The 11,706-nt window shown below is 39.3% G+C and overlaps 1 protein-coding gene across 1 annotated transcript in view; it reads right to left on the reverse strand.

The window, feature by feature from the left end:
• The window catches only part of LOC107697428 (telomerase-binding protein EST1A-like), an 18,462-nt gene extending 6,972 nt beyond the window's left edge, over nt 1-11,490 (reverse strand). The window contains exons 1-14 of the mRNA XM_016498210.1: nt 11,373-11,490; nt 8,017-10,177; nt 7,691-7,883; nt 5,969-6,079; nt 5,676-5,782; nt 5,383-5,461; nt 5,014-5,124; nt 4,648-4,860; nt 3,675-3,736; nt 2,644-2,789; nt 2,418-2,534; nt 1,394-1,568; nt 1,094-1,310; nt 60-224 (exon numbers count right to left, since the gene is read on the reverse strand). Coding sequence (XP_016353696.1) covers nt 60-224; nt 1,094-1,310; nt 1,394-1,568; nt 2,418-2,534; nt 2,644-2,789; nt 3,675-3,736; nt 4,648-4,860; nt 5,014-5,124; nt 5,383-5,461; nt 5,676-5,782; nt 5,969-6,079; nt 7,691-7,883; nt 8,017-10,177; nt 11,373-11,463 — 3,948 coding nt within the window. The 5' untranslated portion in view covers nt 11,464-11,490. The remainder of the gene's footprint in view (nt 1-59; nt 225-1,093; nt 1,311-1,393; nt 1,569-2,417; nt 2,535-2,643; nt 2,790-3,674; nt 3,737-4,647; nt 4,861-5,013; nt 5,125-5,382; nt 5,462-5,675; nt 5,783-5,968; nt 6,080-7,690; nt 7,884-8,016; nt 10,178-11,372) is intronic.
• Between the last annotated feature and the right edge of the window lie 216 nt (nt 11,491-11,706).

Here is an 11,706-nt window from a genome sequence, read left to right on the forward strand (position 1 = left end):
GATAAGCAATACAAAACAGATAAAATTCTCTTTCATACATAATGAGAGGTTCACTATACCCGTTCTTGCATTTGCGCCTTGTTCTCCGTGTTTACGCTGGGTGTAGGTGTTCCCATGGAAATGTACTTTCCTCCTTTAAAAGCCAGCAGCGGCTCTTCCTGCCCACACAGAGCTTCTAGGAAGTACTTCAGAACGGTCACTCTCTTACAGTCAGCTGCTATAGCCTACAAAATAAAAACATTCAGATTACAGATAACTACAGCTGTTAAATTAGGTTTATTAGAGAAAATGTTTAATATCACAAAATGTAACAATTAATTTGATTAATTATTATTGACCATTTTCTTTGCTCAAAAGAATAATTAATGCATTAACACTGAATGGAGTAAATAAAATCTCCAACAATTTCCAATTTTAGCGACTCGGATAAAAAAAAAGCTTGATAAATATGGCAAATTAAGAAATAATGAAAAAATAAATTAAAATTATTTTTATCTACTGAGAGTCCTAATATTATCCACCCAGCAGGCAATAATAGACTGAATGGACTACATAAAAATATAAAACAATAATAAAAACATAATAAATAATAAAAAAGGTAAACTGTAGTAAATTGGAATTTAAAATAAATAAATAGCTAATTTATTTAATAAAATAAATATAGACTGAATTTTAACTAAATATAAATAATTTTAGAAAATTATTTTAACATAATAGTAAGATGAAATTATAAAGTATTGTTACCTACTGACAGTCCTAAATTTGATATATTCTCCACCTAACAGGCGATAATGGACCGAATAGACTACATAAAAATATAAAATTCAATATTAAAATAAAAAAGCCAATTGGCCAATTGGCTTAATAGATTAATAGTTAATTCAGTTAATAAAATAAATGTAGATAGAATTAATCTAGATAGAATTTTTAACTTAAAAAATATGAATGAGGAACATTTTTGCAAATTGGGATATAAAAAAAAAACAATGTAAAATAAAAATAAAAAATTGCAAATGATTGTATCTGTATCTGTTATTGACAGCCCTAATTTTTATATACAATCCATAGGTGTGTACATTACTACATTACTGACCGCATCTGTTCCTTGGTCTATATAGCATGCTTCCTGTGGGGCAGCAAGCAGCGGGACAAAGCCAGAGAGCATTTTGTCTTCCTCCAGCTGTAGGACTCGGAGTTCCTCGTCTCCTTCTCCATCTACATCAGCTTTATACAGCAGAACCTCACCATGATACACGCGTGCCAAAGAGTTGCACAGATCTGCAAGACACTGCCACACGTCTGGACCCCCCCTAGAAACACACACAGTTCTGTATTACTCCAGCTCAGTTTCAAAACAACACGGCCCTGTGAACGTAACACAAGCAGGACTCACTGAATATTGCAGGGAGGAGGGTTCCACTTGTCTGGGTGGCCGAGCATCCAGTCAGACCAGACCTTCATGCTGGGAAGCAGCTCTCTGAGGTCGGGAGGGAAGACAGACACCCGTACCATCCCCTCCTCCTCGTCCATTTCATCAAGCTCCCCCAGCTCTTCTGCTGGGATAGACTCTGGCAGAGGAAAAAAAGAGAAAGCAAATAATCAGACAAAGCTGCATAGGGGTCACAAACACTGAGATTTTTACCCAGAATGACTTTATGCTGTCTACATAGGTAGCACACAAGGTTTAGCAACCCTCTACAATGCGAGTAAATCACTCGCATATATGCGACTAAATCTTCACTCTGGGCAACTAAATGATGTCTAACATTAGCCATTAAACTAATAAATTCTTAGATTTTACTTGCCAGTGTGTGAGTTGAAGGCTAAGTATAAGTTTAGCACAGATATATTTTCACTTGCGAACACTCTGACTGTGCGCTTCAGTTTGACTCTCCGTCAAGCGATCAGTGTTATTTTTCAGTTCATCTCAAAGGATGCACAGCGTACCAGTATCTGACATACCGTAAACTCTAGTGTGAAGGCGCACAACTCACTGCCGCTTTGCTGAGAGCACTGTTTCTCACACACACGCAAAGAAGCTCTACTTTAACACAGTAGCACAGAAATCTCTATCAATAGATTATTAAAATGTTAATGCAGTTTAATCTTACTGTTTTTCCCTGACACATTCATCATCATTACTTCTGCCGGTGTGCTGTGGCAAGCTTTATGAGCAATTAAAGGCTCATTAGCATGATTTAAATGGTTTATTAATAAACGTGCGATTAGTCGACTAATGCTTAAAATGAACGACTACTAGTCAACCATAAAAATCTTTAGTCGAGGGCAGCCCTAATATATATGTATATATAATTGTATATCAGTCTCGTGAGTAAACTAAAAAATGTACTAGCCAATGGCAATTCTATTGCCAAGGTGTAGAGGGTAGTTTTGAAACACACCCATTGTCGACTCACCAGCAGGTGTTTCTTGCAGGAGTTCAGTGCAACGTTGCACAAGGAGACCAAACATAGCTAAACCAAGAGATATGGTCTGCTCCTCCAATACGGACTGAGTTTCACCCTGCCCTTCAGCTACGAGAAAGAGAGAAAGATTGAGAGGCAGAGCAAAGTGAGAAGCAAGAGAGGTTCTTTTTAATGGACCAGACTGGTTCTACAGCCACTGGTAGTGTTGTATTTTTACCTCTGATCTGTGCGTTATGAATGGTGAACATGTTAATAGTGATGATCTGCAGCATGCGTGTGCTGCCGAGGGGGGAGGGGCTGTGCTGGAGGAGGGCCCCAAACTCCTGCAACACTCGACTCGCTACAGCAGGAAAACTCTCCATCCTGAGGACCAATCACGATACATTATGCAAACGAGTACAGAATATTCATAATGAAAATTAATTTCTGTGGTATTTACCAGCATGTCATTAGGGGTGTGCACAAATAGTTGAATATTCGATCTGTAATCATTATTAGAAAAATAAAAATACAATTTGAATTTTACTACATGTTGCTTTGCTGTCCATAAATGCAGGGAAAAATCTTAAGCATGCAAACTAAAAGTCAGTTATAACTAAATGCACTGGGTGGCGTTGTGGAGCATGTTAACAAGTTGATTGTATTTGATCACAGAATATCATCGCCTGCCTCGTGAAGTTACTTTGATCAAAATGATCTTACTAAATGATATTACAAAATGGAATTACTTTTGATCAAATGAATAAGTGAAACGGAGTTATAATATCACCACCACAATGAAAAATCACATGAAATCCAAACAGCAGTCGACTGAGGAAATACAGCTGTCCATCTCGGCATTCACGACTGCAGGTATGCGCAGCTGTACCACGAGCGAATACAATAATTGTGAAAAATGCCCATCCCTACATGTCATATTTTATTTATTAATTTAACGCCAAAAAACTAATCTTTTTAAACATTAATTAGCTTTCTGAATAAAACAGTTCCCTAATATAATTGAAGATTATATTCCAATCAAATATGTTTTTAGTCAATGCTGTAGATTGACTTGTTCAGATCCAAAAACAATCCTTTCAGGAGCTGTTGCTTACTATACATAAACTAGGATCTGTTCTAAAATCAGCCCTTTGAGCTCTCAATATGATTGTTCTAGATAAAGAACTTCAATGTCAAAGGTCAAATTAACAGCAAAGCAACGCAGTAAAAATGGATGTTTACAACAGATCTGTTGACATTAAGACTTACCCTACTTTAGTGAAGAGCTTTCCATGAGTATGCAGGAAACTCAAAATAAACCTCTTGTTGAGCTGTAAAGAAAAGGACAGAAAAATGTAAGGAAAGAGAGTAATTAAACTTTTTGTAACTCTATAAAAATTATTGTAATTATAGCGATCGCTCATCGTAGTAAAAAAATATCTCATGTTTTCTCCCTGAAACCAATAGCTCCATAGTGCACACACAGTCACCAAGACTCAACACGCAAACAAACCAATCAGAAAATTGACAAACTCACCACAGGATGAGAACCTTGTTTCGCTGATAAACCTAAAGCGCTCTCATTTAATTAAATCAGTGTATTGCCTGAAGCAGCGTGCTCAAAACAACCTGCTAACCCTTACAAAAGACAAATGGTGCGATGGAAGAGGTCAACTTTCTTAAAGTTTAAGTGTGCATTTAATTCTGACGTGGACAAATATCCAAGGTTACCAAAATGACAGCTGCATCACGGCACAATGACGCCCTTTTCTGCCACTGATGGGTGACTCATAGTCAGCCTCATACTGTGCAGCTCATAAACAACTCGACGTGACCCCTTTGGCTCTCTTGATGTGCGCGGGTGTTTGCATATGTGTCATACGTGTGTGTATGCCTGTTTGTGCCCGCTTTTTGAAACATTTGTGAAACATTTGCATGGCTCAGAGGAATATTTCTTTCCTTTAGTGCAACAGGTTGCTAGTTGTTTCTTGGTGGACGTTGTTATTGTAAAAAATTCAAAAAATTGTATCCGTTTGTTAGCGGATGCATCAGCAATGGTGGCATTTTATTTTGTAATTTCTCTGAAACAAAGAAAGTTTGGATAAGCGATCTATGAAAGATCTGGATGGGGGCAGCAATCTGAACATTTCCACCATATGATGGTGTAAAATAACCTCAAACAGATTCATCTGTGAGCAGAGCAAACAGCCAGTGCAAATGACATGTTTTCATAAGCACTCACATCACTGGGACTCAGAGTTCCCAGCTCTCCGTCCTGCTCAGAGTCTTTGCCTGATTCACTGCCTGTCGGACGAGAAGTGCCCGGATGCCCGGTGGGACGTATCCAGATCTCCACACGAGTGGCGTCCTCACCACGACGCCCACCAACATGACCTCGGGGACCACGGGTACCTCCATCTACTTCCTGCTTCCGTCTGCATTCAATCTGGTCAGCCTTGGTTAGGAGAGATGAACAAATATGACGATAAGAATACTGACATTTTTCAGCTGCACAACCAATATTGTTTAATAATGCCATTAATATTTGAATTTAAATTAAAAAAACAAAATGGCATTATTCTGTTGGAGCAGCAGTTAACATGCAAACCTTGCGCTTGGCTTCCTCAAACAGACTCATCAGGCTCTCCTTGGCTGTGAGGATTGGGTTACTGGCAGCTAGACTACGCATGTAATAGTATACAGCATCCAGCTTTCGCTTCTAAATGAGACAGGAGGAGAAAGAATTCATTTAACTTTAATGTTAATAGTCATCTTTTAAACCAATATCAAAGAAGCAAGTAATGAAGAAAAAGAAAAGAAAAAAATAAACAACTGATTTAAAATCAAGAAGCCTCAAATAAGTAAAATTACAAATATTTTGAATACAAGTGCAATTAACCAGTCTTAATATTTTCTATTAAAATGTTAATATTCTAACACTTTGTCTAATAAAAATTATGTTATGCTGATGTCTCACCGTATACACTGCTAGTAGGGCCAGCTGGTTGTAGGGTCGCCCATTTTTCGGAGCAATCTGCTGAGCTTTTAGATACCAACTGCACATAAGAAAAAAAAATGGTTAACATCGAAATATGAAAACTTAATTGATGTCTTTGTCATTGGTAAATTAATGAAAAAAAAATTCATGCTAATTCATTTTATAATTGGGCAATACGCTATGATAAACAGAAGCACATGCATGTATACTGAAATAGTGTACTATGCTGTCAAATACACCTTTTCTGTTTAACGTGGTCATGACAGAATTACCTGCGTGCCTTCCCATAGTTAGCAGAGTCACTAGCCTGTTCACGATATCGCGCGATATCCCCCTGACAGATCATGCAGCGCTGGGCACTGATCAGAGCATACTTCACCTGCAACAAGGTAAAGTGGATTCACACTTGTTCAATGTGCTCAACAACAGTAGAACTAACTATAAAAGTGCCTGTTACAAGAAAAGCCCTACAATTATAACTTTCTTAAAGGGCTTTGTTGCAACTGGGCACATACTCCTAAGTAATTCATCACATGATCATATTAGAGAAACACAGGTAGCGTACCGTCTTGCGTAGAGGTCTTGCTCGTATAGCCATGCAGTCCATATAGTCCTCCAGCTTGAACTGAAATACAGTCTGCAACTTCAGTAGCAGCGAATCAAAGAATACTGCCCCCTAGGGAAAAAAGTAAGCATTGCATCTTAACGTCCTGTCACAAATTGATTATAATACTGAATGACGCTATATAAAACAAAATATAAAGCTTATATATAATATAAAGCAAATGAGCGGTCTGAACTTATTTACAGAGCGCATTTTTTATTTTGGTCGCGCATGCGCACCACTTATGTACAGAGGCGGCCAAAGTACTCAACTCTATTACTTGAGTGAAAGTACAGATACCGCTGGTCAAATATTACTCCATTACAAGTAAAAGTTGTAAAGACAGATTTTTACTTAAGTAAAAGTACAGAAGTACTTGCTTTTAGACGTACTTAAGTACTTGTTTTATTGTTGTGATTATTTTTTTCTTTTCTTTTATGTAAAGCACTTTGAATTACCATTGTGTATGAAATGTGCTATATAAATAAACTTGCCTTGCCTTGCCTTAAGTACCAAAAGTAAATGTCCTTTTTTATGTCAATGCACATAATGTTTTATTGTTGTATGTAATACTTGCAATACTTCTGAAGCAACTTAGAATACATTAAACCTACGGAATACACTGACTAGCTTGGAAAAAAACAAATAACAAACAAACAAACAAACATATATATATATATAAGCAAATATTTAACACCCCTACCCACCCCCACAAAAGCAGGATGGTAGTGATCTCACACAGCTCTGACAGTGTGTGCACACATCTATGTGTAGCCATTCAATCACATTTGAACAGAGAGGACAGTGAAATCCTGTAAATACCGAGTGATATGGAAGAAACAAAATCAAACCTGCTTTAAAACCCAGCAACACAACTGTAGATGTATAACTTTACAACAGAAACACTGCTTTAACAAAAAAGCAAAACAGCAAGGCTTATTTGACATCAAAACAAACATTTTAAAAATGCTGTCTAATCGCTCTCGTGGTACTTGTGTTTTAATAGGCGATGCACAACAGTTCTTCTGTGGCTTTATAGGTAATATTTTCACGTACACAATTTAGCAAAATCAGACAATATTGTGTATAATATATACCACAATATTAATTTCTTATTATTTAATTGTTTTAAATAAATATCACATTTGCAACTGGTCAGTGTTCAAAAAATGCTGGGAAATCACTTCATGTAGCCCCAAGAGTGATTACTGATAAACTGTCTGAAAAAAAAGAAAGTCAAATTTTAGAGAAGAAAAAAATCACCCACTGACTTTCAAAGCTGCTATATAATAACGACTTTCTACTTCGAGGACCTTGATAGAAATGTAGTGGAGTGAAAAGTACAATATTTGTCTTTCAAATGTAGTGAAGTTAAAGTCATAAGTTCCCAGAAAAAATAATACTCAAGTAAAGTACCAATACTCAAAAAGTGTACTTAAGTACAATACTTAAGTAAATGTACTTAGTTACTGTCCGCCTCTGCTTATGTACACCCCTGATAATAACAGCATTTATTAACAGCAATAATTTTGGACCATTACAAAGTTTATAAAATTTAAACAATTTTTTGCATCCTCACTAAATAAATCTTACTGACCACAAACTTAATAATGTTAGTGTAAATGTGACATCAGGGGAAAAATTTTTTACAAATTAGACAATGACAAAGACTTTAATATCTACCTCTTCTAGAATGGTCATCAGCATGGTTTTGATCTGTGGGGCCGTGTCTGACGTCTGGTCCTTCAGTAGCTGCCTAAACCTCTCTATCACTTGGTAAAATACATTCTTCCACAGAGCCTGATCCAGGTTTTGAGAGTCGGAAAACTCTATGTCTGTCAAAATCACCCGCTCGTACAACGTCAGGAGTTCAGCCCTGCAAAAACAACAGAAGAAATATAAACACATTAGAGGAAAAATTCAACGGGCTGTAATAATGTTCATTATTAGGGTAGAACACTAATACAAAAAATCTTTCCCATGCACAACGTTGAACATTCATTACACACCTGAGCTGGGCCATCCTCTCCAAACCCTCCGGGCTTAGTCGTTCCCGGGACAACAGGTTACTGAGTTGGAGTTCCTGACTGTCAGCCAGCCGAAGAAACTTTCCCAGCTCTCCTCTCGTCTGCACCTCTGCCTCTTCTGGAGTGAGACCAGATCCCGCTGGAGAGGGATAACCTGGCCCACTTTGCCCATAGGGTCCATAAAAAGGTGGCACAGAGGCGGGATACATCCCATTAGAGCCAGGAATTTGGTAGGGAATGTGATATGGGTAAGGATAGCGTGGCGGGGTGTTCGGGGAATTGGCCGATAGTGGATACCAGTAGGGATTGTCAGAATTCTGGAATTTGTAGTAAGCCATGGCAGCGGCTTGCTGGTTTTGAAAAAACTCACCCTGGCGGACAGGAGGACTTCCTGTGGTCTCGTCATCAGTGTCCAGAAAGTGCAGCGGCCCGCATCCACCCTGCTGCAAGTACAAAGCCTGCTGGAGAGATGCATGCTGGGATTGTTGGCTTGATACCAGTGCTGGTTTCTTATCCGGGTTATTTGGGTCCCAAAGGCGTCTTGTCCCTCCTCCACGGCCCCCTCTTCCTCGGCTCAGACCCATTCCTCCTCTCATTCCTCCAAGCTGAGGCCCAGGGTCAGGGGTCAAAGTTAGATCAGTGTGGGCAGGAAGCACTAGGATGCCCCTCCCATGACCTCTAGGGTTTTTTTGGCTCGCTTGCTCCTGGCTTGAATGCTTATCCAAAGAAATTCTTAAAATTCCTCCTCGACCGCGAGATGCAGGTGCTCTTTGCCCTCTTCCGCCCCCTTCAGGACCTTTGTGGGTGCTCTTGGCTTCGTCAGCAACTCTGCCTCTTCTATCTTCTCTCCCCCACACCTCATTTTCCTCCAGCGAATCTGTGGAGGACAATGTCCGTGCCGTCCGTCTCCTCGGGCGGCCATGGCTCCCTCGGATGAACTCCTTCTGTCCAGTGGTTCTCCCCGCAGTGCGTGTGGCCAACTGATGACCCTCCCCTCTAAGTCTCTCAGCTTCAGCCAGACCATCCATACTGGTCCCGCTACTGGCCGAACTCGTGCTGTAGGTGCGGTTTCGAGGACGCCGTATGTCTGACTGAGAGTATCGCTTCGAGGCAGAGTTGACTCTGTTTGAATCGGTTCTCTCAGATGGTTTTCCTTGCTCTTTTGGCCTGTTCCCTTGTTGTTTTTCATGGTTCATGTTCTGGTCACGACTCACCTCCTTTCCGCCAACATTTCTCTGCTTTTTTCCTTCAGGTTGATCTGCTTCTGAGCCTTTTCCTACCCCCTCCCCTTCCTCTTTCTTGGCAAAGACCTGGTTGTTACCCTTTTCTCTTCCTGCTCTGGATTTCCCGTTACCCCTCTCCGTTTTTTTGTCTTCTGCAGTCACTTCATTCCCTCCACCTGCTTGGCTTCTTCGCCCTTCCCCACTAGGTTTTCTCCGGTTTGTTCCATCCTGCCCAGCTCCATCTCTGCTTTCCTCAGACTCTAAATGGAGAATGCTGACTTTACCGGTGATACTCTCTACATTATTCTCATTTTTGTTTGCAGAAGGGGAGTCTACAGTTCCCTTGGACTCTTGTTTTTTCTTGCCATCTTTCCCTCGCCTGTTTCTACGCTTTTCCTCTTTCTCACACTTAGTAATTGTTTCAGCAGATTTTACACTCACTTCTTCCTCTCTCCTTCGATCCCCATCTAATTCTTTGCTCACTCTGGTCTCTTTGTGTACTTGAGACCTTCGCCCCCCTGGCTGATATATCTCACGGTCAGGTTTACGCATCTTTCGTGACTGCTTCGGTGACCTGGGCATACCAGCTCCTTCAATGCTTTTAACAGCATTTCCATCCGTAAGTTGGTGGTTAACAACACCTACATGTCCTTTAGTGTTAAAATGTACTTCAGATTGACTGTGATCATTTGGAAAGTCTCCAGTGCTTACGTGAGAGCATCCAGGACTGGCAGGTGAGCTGTCAGGCATTTTGGTGTCATTACCAAAAACACAATCATCCGGTGGATGCACTGGGTCTGAGCTGGCTCCTTCTGCGCTGTCTTTATGTCTGCATGGATGGACAGCACCAGGTTTGTACCACTGCAAGTCTGGATGTTTACCGTCTCGCTGCCGTTGCTTCTTACCCTCCTCTCGCAATTCTAAGAAAAAGATGACAAAAACAGAAAACAAATATTTTATTGCCTGAAGAGTACATTACATCAGGGCAGTGGTTCTTAACCTTTTTGACTTCATAGACTCCCAATGTCCACAACAATATTCACAAGCCCCATGGATAAGGATTAAAGACTAAAATGTTGTTTTTTCTTAAATATTTCTTTACTCACAATTTCTGCCTGATAAAATATTTTAGAGCTTGACAACTAGACAAAAACCTTAATTCATTCTAAAAATGTCCATTGTGTCATAACATTTCATTCATTTGCATTACTTTTCCAAGTCTAGAAATTACACCTTTAAAATCAGACTACCTCAAATATCTAGGTTGTTCAAGACTGTGAGAATGTGCAAATGAGAATAATTATAACTGCTTTGCGATAATTACATAACTAAATACATAATTACATACTAAAATGCATTCATTTATATAAATTATTTCCTGAAAAAATAAATGGCTACACACACATGCATGTGTGCTTATGTTTTATTTTATTTTTTTATCATTTTAAGGCATCTTGAGGCCACCAACTGGGCCCTGGCCCTCCGGCTGCGAAACTCTTCATTAGGAAAATGTCGTAAATTTTAAGAAAATAGTGTTATTTATACTACTTTATAGCAGACAGAAATAGATCACAACATATAATACTTTTATTGATGAAAAATCCAAGGCCAAATTGCTGTTGCTATGGTATCCGAGGAAAATAACCTGTTGCATGTGCAATGTAACATGCTAACCCAGCAATATACATTGACTACAAACACTTAGACGACAATAATCAAGTTATGATATGAACTTAAAGAGTTGGATAGCATCTTATTTATAAAGTCTCCCTTTAAAATTCATATCTCATTCAAGAAGTTGCCGCCTTCAATTGCCAGTATAACAGTTAGCATTACACTTATTTCCTTATACAAATGAAAACGCGTTTCGCTAATAGGTTATGTGACACTACAGGGCATATTATTGCATACAATGCAGAAAAAAACACGCAAGAGATGTCGAATGCTTTCAAAACAAGTGCAGTTCAACCCACAATAGGGGTGACTAAACGACTGTTGTTGACTTATGTTAGCTAGCTATTAGCAAACTGAACTTTAACGTGACATGTCAAAATAAGGCTTGTCTTGGACTACTACCTTTCTTACATTGTTTTAAACATTTAGAGAATTCCTAACCTTTTACACTGTCGCTGTGTGCGGTGAAACTCGACGCTTCTGCTCGTATCTCCGCGGCTGAAATTCGTACTCTTTCCAGCTCGTCCGCCATTTTCGTCGAAACCAAACACAAACACACGGCGACTTGGTAGGGCCAAAAAGCCATAAAGCAAAAACGCGTTTAAAAAATAAGACACGCATCCCGTCATAATGCGGAGTAGGTTTCCTTGTAACATAATCACAATCACAGTAAGCGAACACACACACACACAAACGAATATTAACATACAACAACAAATGAAAACAACAACTTATTTATTTTGGGAGCCCCGGCCCCCATCATGTACACCTTCTA

Source organism: Sinocyclocheilus anshuiensis, unplaced genomic scaffold, assembly GCF_001515605.1.
Source record: "Sinocyclocheilus anshuiensis isolate Anshui unplaced genomic scaffold, SAMN03320099.WGS_v1.1 scaffold939, whole genome shotgun sequence".
In the NCBI taxonomy this organism is placed as follows: domain Eukaryota; kingdom Metazoa; phylum Chordata; class Actinopteri; order Cypriniformes; family Cyprinidae; genus Sinocyclocheilus; species Sinocyclocheilus anshuiensis.